Source organism: Teleopsis dalmanni, chromosome 2, assembly GCF_002237135.1.
Source record: "Teleopsis dalmanni isolate 2A chromosome 2, ASM223713v2, whole genome shotgun sequence".
In the NCBI taxonomy this organism is placed as follows: Eukaryota; Metazoa; Arthropoda; class Insecta; order Diptera; family Diopsidae; genus Teleopsis; species Teleopsis dalmanni.
Genome location: NC_051847.1, coordinates 51,175,376 through 51,194,103, shown reverse-complemented (window position 1 = coordinate 51,194,103; position 18,728 = coordinate 51,175,376). Strand labels below are relative to the sequence as shown.

The 18,728-nt window shown below is 27.3% G+C and overlaps 1 protein-coding gene across 2 annotated transcripts in view; it reads right to left on the bottom strand.

The window, feature by feature from the left end:
- Positions 1-4,317: 4,317 nt before the first annotated feature.
- Positions 4,318-18,728, bottom strand: part of LOC119682779 (neuropeptide-like 1) — a 48,082-nt gene continuing 33,671 nt past the window's right edge. Inside the window, exons 3-6 of one of the 2 annotated variants that reach the window (XM_038096288.1) lie at positions 14,665-14,778; positions 13,662-14,328; positions 13,268-13,503; positions 4,318-4,626 (exon numbers count right to left, since the gene is read on the bottom strand). In XM_038096288.1, coding sequence (XP_037952216.1) covers positions 13,268-13,503; positions 13,662-14,328; positions 14,665-14,778 — 1,017 coding nt within the window. In that variant the 3' untranslated portion in view covers positions 4,318-4,626. The remainder of the gene's footprint in view (positions 4,627-13,267; positions 13,504-13,661; positions 14,329-14,664; positions 14,779-18,728) is intronic. The other variant, XM_038096289.1, reaches the window with a different exon arrangement.

Sequence of the window (18,728 nt, the reverse complement as noted above, 5' to 3'; positions counted from 1 at the left end):
ATATGTACGGAAAATATGTGACCATCATTTTGATTGAATTTTGGTTGAATAGAGTTGGTAACAGCTAGCAACTTTATTCCCTTCTCTAAATGTGTCCAATGCGTCTACATTAGAAGAAACCAACAACCTGCTTCTCTTTTATTGTGAAACTCCGCTGAGAAAGAACGAATCATCCATCCGTTGCTAGAATTCTTATCGGAACTAAAGAATTGTTGGGATGATCCCCTATTTTGCTAAATAGTTTAATCAATGTAACCTTGATGCACTTGATAACGGTGTAAAAGATATTTATGTATATTAAAATGTTATACATACCAGAGAACTTTAAACGTTTCTCTTAGAGTGATCCTTTTGGATTTTTCGAAATTCCAGAAGCGTATTAGACACTCTGACCTTCATGCACTCGGTAACGGTGTCAAAGATATTTGTGTATATTAAAATTTTTGGTACACCAAAGAACTTTAAATGTTTTTCTTAGGGTGCTCTTTCTGGAGTTCTTCGACTTCCTAAAGCATAAATTTCGCTTTAGAGTTTGTTAAACAACTCAGACTCTCTAACCTTCATTCACTTGATATCGGTATCAAAGATATTTATGTATATTAAAATGTTTGACATACCAAGAAACTTTAAGCGTCTTTCTTAGAGTGATCTTTTTGGATTCTTTGGAATTCCTGAAACGTGGATTTTATTGCCTTACTGAAGACTACATAAACATACAACAAAGATAACCTACTGATATAAATCACCATTCTGTTTTTAAATTTAACTTTCAGAGGTCTTAAAGAGGTAATTCTGAGTGTGTGAGTAAATAGTCTTCTTTGTCTGGATGTGTTGTATACATATCTACTTTTTGGCGGAAGTTAGGCTCACGTATATTATTATTATAATTTTACTCAATATTAACATCGCTGACTATTAACGCCCTTCGATTTTGATGATGCATACCATTCACTACGCATTGGATTTTCACTATAAAATATTCCTTTTAGTTCAATACGAATGAAAACACAACGTTATTTCCGCTTAGACCAATCAATTTTGGCGGTCACACTTCGTACTACTACTTTCAATCTTTCAATATGATCTAAAAGTAGTTATTTTGGAAATATTATACGAGGGCTGCCTTTTAAATTCTGCGTCTAACAATGAAAATACAGTGATTAATTAGTGAAAGCTTTTTTTTTGTTAAACATCCTTTATTGGGTATAAATAATAAAATGTTAACTATATGCTTATTTATTACTATTGTTGAAGTGGACATAATAGATATTAAATGAGACGTATACGGGTTGAGACTGAAACAACATTCAAGTCCCAATCAATGAAAATGATTTATTGGTTTTCGAAGTATTCTCTATGATAATCAATACATTTTTGCATTCGAGTGAACCAATTTTTTAAACAGTTTTGCCACTCTGACGTCGGTATCTCCAATACTAGGATTTTTAATGTTTTAACAGTCTGTTTGGGAGTAGAAAAACTATGATATGTGGTTGATGATGATCTCCCTTCGACGATTTGTTTTCTTCAATTCTCCGAATACTTTCAGCAAACACATAATTGTGTACCACTAACAAGTGACCGTTCTCCGTTACTCAAGTAGTACAGTTGCAATATGACTGATTTTTGTAAAATGAAGAGTTCAAAAAAGTCTTATGTAAAAATGAAAAAACAAATAATAAAAAAAACAATCATATTATTGGCATTGAATCAAACCATTAAAATATTCTTTATTTATGTAATTTTTCAAGAAAGATTTCGTTAGATAAGTTAAACATTGACTCTATTTAATTGTTTTCTTTGAATTCGGGGGTTTACACTAAAAGGACTTCATAATATTGAATATTTTATATACGATTATATATGATAATTTTTTTGGTAATATTTAGCATATAATATTTAGAGTAAATAAGATATTGACAACATCAGACTTACAATTACGAATTAAATATTTATAAATATTTTTAATAATTTTTTAAAATGTATACAAATTTAAGAACTAAAAAACATTTTCTAAATGTTTTAAAGTGAAAATAACATCAATTAATTTTTAATTAATTCCAAAACACATATAAACTACAATAAAAATATTTAAGAAATATAATAAAATATTAAATATAATATATTATAATATTAATTTGTAAATTATTGTTTTTTTTTTGGTTTCATACATTTATTGTCCATTGTAGTATGTTTTTTTTTGTTATAATTATTTTCTTTATAACATTTTCACTTTCTTTTATTGTCTTTGTTTAATATATATATGTATATATATATGTTATATATACACATATGTTATATATCGTTATATGTAAATAGGGTATAGTTATTGTCTTCTACGCAGTACTCTTTTATGCTATAATAATTCTTTATTATATTAAATACAACAAATTTGGTAATAATGAAAGATATGTAAATAAAATATCTTAGTTTTCTTCTATATATGTATACATATATTCTGTTTGAGGTATACAACTTTTAGTTAATACATTATTTTATTATTTTTTACCAAAGAAATTTTTATTTATATTTTTATATAAATAAACTCATGATTTTAATAATTCTTCATTTTTTATTTAAAAATTATTGTCATTGCTACATCGTTAATGTTAATATTACAGTTAATAGTAAAATTATATAAAAAAGAACAATTATTTTAAAACTTTATAGGTTGAACATATATGTTTCATATATTGTTTATAATGTAAATTTATATAAAATTTAAAAAAAAATAATTAAATCGTTGGGAAGAAACTACTATTGTTTTCACATAGATTTAAAAAAACAATTTATAAAAGAAAAGTTCGTTTTAAGAATTAATGATGGTTAATAAGCGAAAAGGTTATTAAAATATGATTTGAAAAAATTATGAAATCATAAAAGGTTTTAAAAAATACCTGAATTTTTAACAAAATATAAATTTTTTTTATAAAGTTTTATGATCTGTTCAAAATGTTTAAATAATTAAAAAATTTATTATTAATTTTTAATTAATTTATTAAATTAGTAATAAATATTTTTCACAATATTTAAATAAAAAAGTTTTGCTTTAAAATATATCGTATTCTCAAAAATAAATTAATTACTGCAATATTATTTATTTTTAAATAGTTAAATATTGCTTAAACTCAAATATTTTTCAATTACTTATTATTTTATTATCATTAAAATGATGAATTTGATTTCAAATTTATTATTAAATATTTAAAATTTGTTTTTTAATAATAAAATAAATATAGTAAACTAAGAAATTTGAACTATAGAATTAGGTAATCACAAAAAATAATAATAAAAATAATAAAAAAATAATAATAAAAAAATTATTTAATAAATTTTTAAAATATTGTTAGACAATAATTTGCTAACTAAAAAAATTAATTATTTTCTAACTTAATAAATGTAAATACAAATATTTATTGTTAAATATTTTAAACACGTTTTTAAGTAGAAAATTGTTAATAAAATCTTATTTTGACTTTAATTTATTTCTTTCAATAAAATTTTTTTGAAAAAAAATCAAATCATTTTTTAAATGCTTTAAATTTAATTGAATGTATTTGAAATATTTTTTATTAATTCATAATAATAATTATTTTATAATATTTTTAGAAATATTTTTGCATTACACAAAAAAACTAACTTAAAAATCTCTTTTTTCTTATATAAATATATGAATTAATTAAATGAGTTTTTAAATATATAGCAAAAAAAACAGTGAATTAATAATATTAAATCAATAATTTTAAGTTTTTGAAATAATTTAAATAAATAATAAATTAATTTTAAATTAAATGTTTGTTTAAATGCTTAAAGATATTTAAATTATTTAATAACTATGCAATTGATTAATTAATTTTAAATACTTAAAACATGTTCTTAAATATGACTTTAAAAAATTCAATAAAAATTTAATTTTACCTTAATTTACTTTCAAACATTCAAAACTATTGAAATAAATTTAAATATTTAAATATTGTGATAATATTTAATTTTAAATAATTAAAAAAATAGTTTTAAATAAATTCTTTGATATATGATATATTTCAGTGATATGCGAAGAAGTTTCAAGTAAATATATTGATATGGAAACATTAATATATATGTAGCTTGTTCTGTTTTAACATTGATATATAGTTTTATTTTGATATCAATTATATATATATATATAAGTTTATTATAATATTTGTATAATATTTATTCTTGGATATCTTCCTTAAAGCATGCAATTTCAGGAATCAAAAGTAGCTTAAAAACTAAATTTATTTACTAATAATTTTTATTATTGTCATACATTTTTTTTTAAAATTTTTTTTAAAATTATTTTTCACCATATTAAGATTCATAGTTATCCAAAAAATCGGGCCGACGTAGATCTCTGCGATGCAAAGCTGTTATACGGGGAGGTGTACCCCAAGTATGTGTTGAGGCTGATGCCACTGGATGGCGTCTTCCAGATGGTAAGGAATTTGTTAAGATGCTTGTTTCCTCTTCTGCAACATATTTCGGAATACGTCCTCGTATACCAGCCGCACCCCAATTTACAACAGGTCGATAGGGTAGAAAGCAACGTTTACAAACGGCCGCGATGGGTTGACGCAGTCGCTCGCGTTGGGGGTAGTACTCGACCTAAAGTAATCATTATATTGTAAAAAAAAAAAAATAAATATAACTTAGTAGTATTTTTTTATCATAATTATATTAATACATTCATAAATATTTAGTGATAAATAGACATTTAATAACAATTTAAATAGGCAATCATTTACAGTACAAATATAAACATTTTCAAATTCATTTAATTTACAAGATATTAGACAGTATACAAATAGTCGCTTGCAATTAAAGAACTTAAGCTTTTTGCATATTCATACGCTTTAAGTATTACATATATATATACATGCATTTTACAGACACCTAAAAATTATATATAATCGAAAGTTATAGACATATGTACATCTAAATAAAATATTTATTGAAAGCATAGAGGAATTTCTCTTTGTAAATCTTTTAGAAAATGCAATTCAATGCATACAGTCATTACTTTGTCAAACCCAAATCATGTTGAAGAGAAAAGTTAATATCATTTAAGCAAATATAATAGATACTTCTAATGAAATATAAGATATTTGCAAGGCAAAGAACGCGTTAGTTTTAGAAAAACATAATGAAAGAATAATTTTAATAGCAATAAAATGAGATGTAAAATATTTTAATTTATTTCAATTAATTTTTCTTTAATATAAAAATATATTCCGAATATATTTCTATAAAAACACAACCTTTTTAGATACATTATTAAATTACAAAATATTAATCCGAAATATATAAAATGTTTGTCGGTAGAAATATATTCCTTAATATATTTTTAAAATATTCATATTTTTAAGCATAGAGCTTTGTGTGTCAATTTTATATGAATTTTTATTTATTAAAAAATTTAGTTTTTTATGATTATTAATTTTAGTTTTCATTAATTATTAGATTTATTAGAATATTACTAATGTGATGTAACTAAAAAAGTAGTAAATATACCACCTAAAAATATGCAACATTTTTTAAACTTGAATTTATGGCATAATTTATACCATTTTAGATATAGTTACATAATTTTATAGTAAAATAATTCATTTGGTCTAAAACAATTTTTATTTAATAAAAATGTAGCAAATTGCTTTTAAAGCAATCAGTTTTGTTTGACTTGGAAAACAAGAAAAGGGTTTTTTATTTTATCATCAAGCTATTATTTCAAAAAATATAACAATGACTGGTAATCCCTAAACTCGAATGCCTTATTAGCTATAAAACAACCGCTACTGAAAGTCTGGAAACTTTTTTGGTTTAATGGGCTTCAGATATGTTTTGGGAGATTTTCAATACAGTAATAATAATAATATTATCGCCCATTATCGATAATAATGGTTTCATAGTAAAAAACTCTAGGGATGTAAAACTTCGTCCCTTAAGTGCGGTGCAGACTATCATACTGGTATGTCATACGAGAGAGAAAAACGTCGTATGACACACAGGTATGATAGTCTGCCACCTTTACCAACGTGTTGGCGTGCTCACCAAAATTTTGGTGAACAGCTCTCGCATACGCGTTGTGTATGATAGTCTGTCACCCCTAACGATTCATACGTCATACAAGAGCATTTTTGCCTTGCAAATTTATTGTAAGCAGGTGGAATATGTAGAATTATAATATAAATTTAATATGTTTTTTATTATTTTATTATTAATGTATATTTATTATTATAATATTTATTATTATTAAAATTACACTTATAAATTTGTGTTAAATATTTAATTGTATCTTAGTTAAAAAAAATATAAATTTTTACATAAAATTCTTATAAAAAACTAAAATACAATTAAATATTTTATGTAATATATTAAATATTTTATTTAGTTTATTAAATATTTTATTTTCTTTTATTTTAATTTATAAACGATAATTATAAGTAAAATTTTTTTTAAAAAAACATCTAAATATAAACATCGTTAAATTTATGATCTAAGCCCAGTAATAAAAAAACATATTGAAAATTGGTCGTAATAACAATTAATTAATAACCTAAATTTAAGATATAATACTTTGTATTCTAAATATGCTTTTATTTGTTAAAACTTATTATTAAAATAAAAGAATTTTAAATGTTAATAACCTTTAACTAACAAAAATATGGAAATGATCAAATTTCTTGAAAAACAATGAAGATATATACATTCTTATGTATATATATATATACATTATTTGTATGATCTATTTATGAAAAATTTCTTAAGAAACTTTACAGGTAGTGAATGAAATTAACTACGGTTCTTTACTGATCTTTTCATTTTAACTACTGTGCTTAATGACCAATAAACCTAAAAAAAATATGAATATGGATGCAGATAAAGCATTTTTAGATGCTTTCATCGAATGTTAATAAAAGTAATCGCTGTTTGTGGGATGTCCAAAGCTGTGAATATAAAGATCGCAAAAAAAACGCGGCATATATAAAATATACAAAATTATAATCAATTATAAGCAAAGCACAACCTATACGTTAACTATCAATTTTTTCAATTTTAAAATTTTATTTTAAACACAAATTTTCACAGCACTACCCGCAAAAGCACTCTTCAAAAATTTTGCCTACTCTTGTGTGTCATACCTGTTCAAATTCGGTCGCTTAAAGCGCGGTGCAGACTATCATACTGGTGTGTCATACGAGTTGCGCTCTCTCTTTCTCAAATTTCTTCTAGCGACCGAATTTGAACAGGTATGACACACAAGAGTCGTCATTTACGCAAAATTTTTGAAGGGTACTTTTCAGGTGAAGTTTTGAGTGAAGATCAAAATAAAATTTTATTATATATTACTTTGCTTAAATAGTAAAAAATACAAAGTTCATTAAGTACAGTAGTTAAAATGAGAAGGTCAGTAAAGGACCGTAATTAATTTCATTCACTACCTGGAAAATTTCTTTACAAATAAATAGACCATACAAATAATAAAAGAATGTGCATATCTTCATTGTCTTCATTTAAAATTCTTTTATTTTAATAAGTTTTAATAAAGAAAATCATATTTAGAATACAAAATATTATATCTTAAATTTAGGTTATTAATTAATTGTTATTACGACCAATTTTCAATACGTTTTTTAATTACTAGGCTTAGATCGTTAATTTAACGATGTTTATATTTAGATAACAAATTACTTATAATCATCGTTTATAAATTAAAATAAAATTAAATAAAACATTCAATAAATTAAATAAAATATTTAATTGTACTCTAATTTTTTATAAGAATTTTATATAAAAATTTATATTTTTTTAATTAAAATACAATTAAATATTTAACACAAATTTATAAGTGTAATTTTAATAATAATAATAATAATAAATATAATAATAATAAATACATTAATAATAAAATAATAAAAAACATATTAAATTTATATTATAATTCTACATATTCCACCTGCTTACAATAAATTTGCAAGGCAAAAATGCTCTTGTATGACGTATGAATCGTTAGGGGTGACAGACTATCATACACAACGCGTATGCGAGAGCTGTTCACCAAAATTTTGGTGAGCACGCCAACACGTTGGTAAAGGTGGCAGACTATCATACCTGTGTGTCATACGACTTTTTTCTCTCTCGTATGACATACCAGTATGATAGTCTGCACCGCGCTTTAATGTAATAAATCAAATATATGGGCATATATATTAAGGTAGTTCTTATTGTTTGAAAATTGGATTTCTCTATTAAAGACCCCTCAAATTGTTTCCTTTGTGGATGAGAAATAACCCTCTATGAGAAAACACACTCTCTTATACAAGAGTAAAGTTTTTTATAAAAGTATACGGTTTTTTGACCTCTTAAGAACTAAATAGTTTGGACAATTATCATCTGTGATAAGAAGGCGTTAGAAGCATTTCTTACACATTAGCAACGAATTATCGAATTAAATGGAACGATAAGTTGTATGAGATATATCGCGACATTGACATAGTCAAGCGCTTAGAAATTCAGTGGTTTTGCTGGTTAGGTCTCGTCGTGCGAATGAAAGAAAAACCTCCCACTAGAAATGTACTTGATTCGGTATCCGCTGGTGGAAAACGTGGTATACGACACCCACATCTTCGTGATACTCTTTTAATGCACTTTTAGTACAATTTTATTTTCGATTGGTAAATCTGTGGTAAAATATATAACACTGAAGATTATTTTATAACACTCTAAATATATTACCATGGAAGTACGATTATTCTAAAATTTATAGCTATTTTATATGATTTGATAGATAGAAAATATGAAAGTCTACTAAAAATATTCGACAAAATTTGACAGATCGAAAGTGGATCTCGATTAAATCCAGATTCACCAATCGAAAACGGGATAAGTAAGTAAGTAAGTAGGTAAGAACTAAGTATAGGTCTGCGAGTGTTAATGTTTTTGACAAACTTAGATTAACTTATAACGAAACTTTTCTACATACATCACTAATCACTGTTTTAAAAGTTTGGACTACTAAACAAAAGTTAATTTTCTTATTTGTGTACTATCTATGCTTGAAGGGATATATTCTATGGCCTAGATAGTTTTCACATTATTCACTTACAACTTGAAATTTAAACTCCTGTTCTTCTTTCATGTATCAAATCAATTTAGCTGTATAACTCTGAAACATGACTGGTGAGTACTGAAACTAGTCGCATGCTACAGACTTTTACCAACAGATGTTTGCGAAATATATTGAGAATTTGGTGACCCCGTGTGGTGGACAAAGAAACTCACAAACCAAGAAAAGATCAACGTACAAATTAAACGACGATAATACAACTGACTCGGGCACACATTAAGAAAACCCTATGAAGAGGTCTTACATGCTGCCCTACAATGGAACCCTCAAGACAATCGAAGACCCGGCAGGTCTCGTACCACCTGGAGAAGAACAATCCGACATGAAACTTATAAATCATTTAACGAATTAAGATATTTAGCATTAAACAGAAATACCTGTCGATTCTATGTAAATAATCTATGTTCCGGATGGAATACGGTTTTATAATAAAAATGTTCTTCTTTGCCGTTAGAAAGATTATTTTTGTATTCGTTCACCCATTGTACGTCATGTTCTGCTACGTCATTTAACACCTGCGTCTTGTGAACCATTTCTAAAATTAATTTATAATCTTATATATGTGCAAAAAGCCACGCGAAGCAATTAAAAAAAGATTACATATTTTAAGACTTTTATTTCTTTAGTAAATCACATAATAATATATATTGTTCGGAATTTCATATACTTTTACAAAAGGAAAACTTTTCTAAAATAGCCTCCCGCTATACACTTCTTAGATATGCCCTACTAGAGAGGTTTAAGAAATTATAGCATTGTTAGCAAAAGTGTTGGCATTATAAGCTAAAAAAGGTATAATATATTTTTATTGTACTCGTATGTAATCCAAATTGTTCAAAGAATTTAAATACTCCAAATGTTTAGTTAAGAAAATTTCTTGGAATTTATAAAGAAAGCGAAAGAATTTTTCTGATTTTCTTATAATAAAAGCTAAAACGAACAACAAGCAAATAAAATTTATGCCAATTTGCAGCGAAACATGGAAGTTTGCTGTTTAATGCAAATGTTCCCGAGCACCCATAAAAGCACATTTTTATAACGGAAACAAATATTTTGTTGAATGAATTTCGCATAATAAACAGGAAATTATCCTGTATTATGCACTACAAGTTGTTAAGATGGCAAATGATGAACAACTTCCGGAGTCACATAAGTTGGTCGTTAAATCTTGCTGAACAGCGTCACCAGTTCGCTCAGTGAACTGCTTACTTCTCTCATTCGATTTGACAACATAAAAAATTTATGTTGAATCAGTTTGCGTACATAAAAATTTAATTGGATTAAACAGACTCGAAAACATATGAGATTTAATATCGATTTAATATTTTTCAATAAACTTTTTTTAGTATTTTACACAATTACTCAACTTTACACAATTTTCTCGAAAAGTTTTTGGGAAAATGAAAAATTTTCTGTTTTAGCAAACGAATGGTATAAACATTTACTAAAATTGACAAGAAAATGCTTACAGTAGTCTTTACACTTCATTTAAACATATATATGTATATGTATAAATATATATACATTTTATGGAAAATATATACAAGTCTGTAGTATATATGGTTTGTTTTTTTTTCTAAAAAAAAACTAAAGGTCGACGTTTATTGGATTCTTGTGTATTTTTCTTAACATGCCTAAATACATTTCATTCCATAGCATTTTCTCAAGAAAATACAATTTCTTTGGCTAAAAACAGTTAAATGTCATTCACGTAAGAAAAATATTAGGAAAATTGAAAAATACTCTAACAGCAAAACATAAATTAAACCAAATCGTAAAGTTAAAACATTTAGAGAAGTTTTTAAGATCGTAAAATATATAGATATAATTTATATAAAAAAGAATTTTTAATTCAAAAATATATAGTTTGTTCAATTCAAACATATTTAAAAAATATAGAGTCGTTCCCAAAAACTCGAAAATTGGAGACCTATAAGTTTATTGCCTGCTACAGTTTAGATAATAAAAAAACAATATTAACAAAACTAAACAATATAGTTATGAGTGAAGATATCTTTCCCAAAGAACAGTCCAAAAAAATCTTTCCACTGATCTCTAGCTGGCTAGAATTTCTTTTAGGTTAGATTAGGTTATACCGACAATCCCAAGGGTATCACTTAAGCCTACCGTATTATTAAACACCCAAGGGGTAAAACCATCTACAACCTTTGGAAAAGCTTATGATGCTATTCAAAGGGAGGTCCTAAAGTTCACCAAGATCCTCAAAAAAGAAAGCCCCTAAAATGTTAAGGAAGCACCGCGCATGTGCCAGACAGAAGCAAAGCAGGCGGGAGGCAGTTTCAACGTTCTCGCCACAACTGCGGCAGATATGGTTTAAAGAGAGATTTAGCCTCCTAGCATGGTTACCTAGAATAGAATGACCTGTAAGTAAACCTACTGCAAGAATGATATCTGCACGAGGCATCTCTATGAGAGAAGATTCAGTTTTATAAGTAAGTAATTAGACCTAATTTCTTTATGGCGGTCATTTTATATTTTTTCTGGCAATCCTGACATATTATCATAAAACTTTAAACTTATCATAATAGATAATAGACAAAATAGGTTAGAGATAGGATAGAGATGTATGCTAAAAGTTCCGTGATATATCAAAAATACAGATATACGCATACTCTCAACTCTCAGGGACTTGAGAGTATAGAAAAGTACATCAAAGACAGTGCATTAAAAATGACTTTTTAATTTGGATTACACTCTCTTAAATCAAACGCGACACTACGCTCGACTAGGAAATAAAGATAGCAGTAAGTTATTAAGTAAATCAAACACAATATATATTTCGTCAGGATTCACTTGAATAACTTATTATCGTAATTCAATGAAGCTCTTTTTGCAGTGAATCACCCGAGTAGTCACAGACGTTATTGAGTGAAAATGATTTAGACACTAACTTGCGTTTAATCAAGCAAAAAAGAAGAGTACAACCAACAAAATAAGCCACACTCTTCTTCCCGACATAGCTTCAGAAACACTCTTTATGTGCGATTTTAAGTATGGGACTAACTATCCAGGCAATAAACAAAAACCTATTCGGTCCCTCTTATATGTCAATTTTCTGTTCAGATATCTTAATATTTATTCCAATCTTTAAGTCTTGTTTAAAATGCTCAAATTTTTATAGTTGTCAGCGTTTGTTAGATATTTGAAATATTTGCCTGTCTTCCGTGTCTACAAAGCAAATTTATATTTAATGTTAGTAATTAAGAGTGTCTAATATATGTCTGTATAACTTTAAAATCTTCAATATCTTTCACAAGATAATTGAAATGGATATAGGAAATATTTGAAATATCATTTAAGCCTGGTAGGCTAAATCAGGATATATCTCTACAATTGTCTTTTTTAATCAAAGTAATTTCCTTATCTTAGAGCTCATAGAATAACATTGAGTTATATATCATTTAGAAATGGATTTTAAATTTTCATCAGAAGTAGACCCAAAAAATTAGTATAGATAAGGTTTTTAACGCAGTTAGATACAAACAAAATATTTCGTTTCAAATGGGTAAAAATAACAAGTCTGTAAGTATCCAAAACTCTGAGTTTGTGTTTGAAATGCAAAAGTTTTCATTAACATAAAGAAAATTAAATTCAAAACAAACAAAAACAAAACTACTAGAACTATTTTCCTCTCTTATTTAGGTAAATAATTTTCATGAAATTGGAATACTTGCATTTATTGGCAAGAAAATGCAAATTTTTGGACCACACGAATTTTAATATCTTTTCCTTCCAAAGCTTAGAGTTTGAAAGGCACAGAGTTAATGAAATATTATTATAAGTAAAATAACTGCAGTTTACTGAAAAAAACTGAAGCTTATTGGAATAGTAAGAGGACGAAAAATAAGACTATTATGATAAAACAACACAGCCCTTAATATAAAAAAATGTATAAAATCCATTTAAAATGTTGACTATTTTCACAAAGGATTAAATGAAAATAAATATCTACGAAAAAAACTACCACAGCATAAAAAAATAATAAAAAATTTTAACAATTTAGAAACAATCAGATTCAAATGCAATTTTGAAAGAAAAATACATAAAAAAAAATAATGAAAAAATGTCCTATATATTATCACACAATTCATCGCCATTTACTCATACAAATTGCCTGGCACGTCCGGAACGACTAAAGCGTCCACCGGTGCCTATCTCATTGCCAGTTGTGCTGCGCAATGCACGATAGGAGGGCAAAAACCCGGAACGATAAACAGCGCCAATATGACGTTTTTGCTCTTGCAATAGTTCAGGTGTTGATTCTTCTTCGCCAGGCACCAATTCCTGCATAGACATAGCATTCTCAATGCCAAATAATTCAGGATCCTTGGATGTATCTTTTTGAATATACATTGTATACATATAAAAATATATATTTGCTTTGATAGACATATGTTTATGTACACTTGTATATGCTTTTAATATTTACATTATATAACATAATTTAAATGATATTCATAATATTTTAAACAGTAAGAAAGGATGTCTTACTTACCGAGAAAACGTTTTTGTGCACGCGCAAAATCGCCCCAATCTAAGTCCGCATAGCCGGCATAGTTTGGATACCACCAATAACTTTGCATAGGCTCGGCATAATCCATATCATTGCTTGGTGCTGCAGCTGGTAACATTAGTTCTTCATCCTCACGTTTCTGTTGACTACCATGTACCGGAGAGCCTTTAAGTGCGCCTAAATTACGTTTTTCTGCAGCACCCAAACGATTCGAATTGAAACGTGCCACTGAGGCCACATTACGTTTTGGATCGTGATTCGGAGTTAACAAGCCCAAGCGTGCCATTGTCGCTAAATTGCGTTTACCATTTTGTGGTAGTTGAAAATCTCGTGCCAGAGTGCCTATGTTACGTTTTCCATATCCCATAAATCCGCCAGAACGTGCTAGTGCACCAACATACCGTTTGTCCTCGTTGCGTGTTGCAGCTGTTTCCAGTTCCTCTTCTGGTTCTGGTGTTGGTAACTGACCATTTTTAGCCAGTGTAGCCAAACTACGCTTATTTCCATGCAACAAACCTTGTGCTGCCAAAGATGCAACAGAACGCTTATCCTCATCGGTATAATCGTAATCACTAAGGACCTGTTCCTCACCATAAGGCAATTGTCGTTCGCGTAATATATTGTTCAGTTGATTTCGTAAGGCCGAAGTCTATGCGTAAAAAAATAAATCTTTGATGAAATTCAAGCAAGATTTCTAATAAATAATTTTAATTTTAAATAATATGAATTTTTGGCACTTTTCAGTGTTAATTCAACACGATTATAAAAATGTTGGATACTCGTACTAACAAATATTCTAATTTAAGTGTTTATGCGATAAAATAAATGGGGAATTGGGAAACATAAATTGAATGCTTTCACTTAAGCAATATATTCAAAAATATTACCGCCATTCTATATATAAATACAATACTTATTTAAATTTTTTGAAAAAAAATAAAAATTCCTTTCGTAAACTCTTTTTTTTATCGTTTATATAACTTACATGCAACTGATATTCTGGGCTGGGATTCAGCAGTTGATTTATTATTGATTCCAGCTCATATGGTGAAATATTTGCAACATCATCTGTGGCTTCAACCGTTTGAGGATATTGTACCTAAAAATATACAAATAAGAGAAGATTTTTGAGAAAGCTCGTAAGCTTGTAACGAAGTAGCAAATTATTTTATATAAATTATAACTATATAAAAATACAAATATATATTTATAACGAAAAAACGTAAAAACAAACTTACATAGATATATATATATATATATATATATATATATACCCGTATTAGTTTCTTGACGCAAAAAGGCTCAACACACGTGACATGGAGTACACGAAAAACCATTTCATCATTGAAAAATTACCCTTGGCAATAAAATGCAAAAAAATTTTATAAATAGAAAAACAATTTTAAATTTAAAAGTTACTTAAGGACTTTAATCCATCTTGGTATTGATGGTTTTTCTCTTATTTATACGATAAGTAAATCAACAAAATATAGTGAATCAGCATGACATTTTCTAAGTGCATTTTTTTGTTAAAATTTGCTCGAGGCGGTTGTTAATTTCACTCCTACAGTATTTATTAGTAGAAATATTGTATACGAATATATTATAAATAAGTTAACAGAAAAAACTTAAGTAACTTATATACCATATATCGATTAACGAACACTCTTTAGTTGCATTAAATGTGCAATTATATATTTCATTATCAAGAATTAAAATTTTATTGTCAACTTATACTATATTTTACTTCTCATAGGTATATTTTGTAAATAAATCGATTAGTCGCGCCCTCTATATGGTCGTCTATCAGACGAAACCACACACAATACAAAGAATACGTTTTGACATCATTTTTTAACATAAAAAGTGCATTTAAGAAAACGTGTGTAGGGTTGAAAAGGACATTACTGAAATTAATATTGATGTGTGACTGATTACCTTAAATCAGTTATCAGCAATTTTTTTCATATTGAAGAACTCAAAGCTTTGATATGTTGTTTCACTAACAATTTACAATATATTATAAGTTTTAAAATAGAAGTCACCAACCTTTTTGAGTTCAAGGACGCAATGAAAAAAAAATGGATTGCTTACAAATATTGGTTCATAATGGTAAAGCAAAGGTAGGACTCATATCGCTTCGTGGGGGTAGGATAATCTTGCATGGAAGTAATATATATTTAAAAAAGAAAAATCTTCAGGCTATGACTAAAATAGAGATGAATTGAATATCGGATTAAAACTTAAACATCAGAACAATGTGCAAAGAAGAACACAGTGTACTTCTTATAACATGCATAAATGAAATAAATCTTTTATCAAAATATTTTCAAGTAATTATTAAATGGTATTTTATCGGATTTGCTTTAATGAAAGTTGTATGCGCAAATAAACAAAAAAGAATTGAGTTGGACTCAGCGATATAATGTATGTACTTACATTAAGACTGAAAAGTTTTCGGAAATTCTCATTTAAAATTCGCGCGCTGTATATTTTTCGATATTTTAAGTTTATGTAGTTTGGCAGCACTGTCCTTAATTACTATGCCAAAAATGAGCGCGATCTGTCAGACAGTTCGTTTACGGCAGCTGTTGAAACCAGTTCACCTCAGTAGTGCGTTGCGAAATGTCTTTCGACGGTCGTACGACCGTCCTGAAAGGCTTTGTACCACTCATAAACTTGAGTTTTCGATAAAACTGATTCCCCATAAGCCTTTTGTAGCATTCGCAACGATTCTGCACACGAAATTTCGTTCGAAACACAAAATTTTGATGCAAACTCTTTGTTCAATATTTTTTCCATTGTTTTTTTCGCAACGCACTCTGAGGTGAACTGGTTTCAACAGCTGCCGTAAACGAACTGTCTGACAGATCGCGCTCATTTTTGGCATAGTAATTGTCCTTAATTGCTGCCAAACTACATAAACTTAAAATATCGAAAAATATACAGCGCGCGAATTTTAAATGAGAATTTCCGAAAACTTTTCGGTCTTAATGTATATGCCTGGTTGGATGAAAAAATATGCTTCATTATCCAATATATTGTCCTACGTCATCATTTTGCAGATTTCTTGTAGTATTTTTTTAGTTAGTCTAACTACAATGCCTCTAAGAAATCACTGTAACGAATTGAAATATATGAAAAACATATCTGATAGTCAATTGTCTATTAAATCTGTGTTTAATTCATATCTGCACTAGAATAAAGAAAAGACATCCCATCCTCGGATAGGAAAACATACAACTTTAAACAAGTGCTTCCAATTTGTTAAAAGCCTTATTTAAGAACCCAAAGTAGATACAAAAATTATTTTCAACAGTATTAGAATGTCATAAGAACCACATGAGGATTCATAAGAATCTTAACGTAACAGTATTTCGGTTAATTTTAATATGTAAAAAAAAAACATTAAATAGGACTTAATTAACCCTTCAAGAAATCACTCAACTGAACTCATCAAGAAACCAACACAAATCACATCATTCCCTCGCCAAATGTTTATTAATTAACAGTGTCAAAGCTCCAAATTGGTTGAGAGACTATAGGTTTGAACACACTAAAGAAATATACAGTGACAAAGCTCCAGATTGGTTGAGATTTTGGAGGTTTGAGCCCAATAAAGCAATATACAAATAAATTTGTAATTCCGTATCCCAGTTTTGTATGAATCTAACATGACTAAACTGTAAAACTAGAGAATCACTAGAGAATTTATTCAGAATGGGTTTTCTTTGGATAAAGATTTTTCAGGAATATATATCAAAGGAAGAACTATATCTCTGTCAAAAAATACATTGCTCTAAGGATATAATATTTGACTTTATGAAAAAGATATTACAATATTATTAAAATTGTTATACATTATAAGCTCTACTAAATTAAACTAACTTCAAAATAAATGTCATTACTCAATTCACATTAAGTTAACTATTGACTTCAACTTATCTTAAAGATGTTGTGTATGTAAAATCCAAATGAACAGAGGTCACACTACCAGCTAACATAAAAAAAAAATTGAAAATAAAACTTTAAAAAATACAGGGCAACTGCACTAAAAGTATAAATTAATAATGGAAAAAAATTGAAATTGTTAAAAAATATTGTATCTTTTAGACATCATTCCTCTTTAAGGATTAAATTTATTATTTCATTAAAATTTGTATATTAAGGGAACATTGGTCTATATATATTGTAAGTGAAAAACCAAACCTTGCAGTGTTATAATTTAGCAACTATCAAGCATAAAAACCTTGACGTCTACTAGAAAAACTAATATAAACTCAATTGGAAAATATGTGGGAAGCAAAACTTTCTTATATATCTTACTACCTACACTTATATTATATATTCTTTTTAAACTATATTACACAAAAGTTCACTTTTGAATAAATTTATTTTATCATGTCACTACAGAAGTTGCCAGAAATTGCAATAAATTTAAATTATTTCTTTCAAAGCTATTACCTTGAATTGAATTCTTTCTGAAACGTATTTATTTTACGAAAATTGTTTAAATGTCGAAGAAATGTACGAGTCACCGAAATGTAATTATAAATTAAATAATTTAGTTTAACTACAAATACAACTGCGAATGAAAGACTCTATCAACAAACCATCCACAGCGAGCTGAGCACTTGAATCCTCCCACAACATCACAACATCAAACCAACCGGATTATTCGCAGCGCCAAAAATGCGTGCAACTTGACGCTTAATTGTATAAATTTTTTGCCGGAATTGCCGGAATTAATGCGATTTTAAAATAAATATTTTCTCAACGGAATAGAGAATCAAAAGTGAAATTTGTGCGTCATTTACTGTCGAGAACTCAACTTAAAAACATTTCAATAACAAGGAATTTCGTTTTCAAAATTCTAATGCCAAATTTGAAATAATAAAATAAATAACAATAATTGTAAGAAAACAAATTTTTCAATTTTGTTGTTAATTTATTTAGCAAAATCAGCATTAATTAAAAATTTTATTAATTAGCGCTATATCCACTTACAAAGGATATAAATGTTTTAAATAAAAGCTTTTTTCCTTCTCT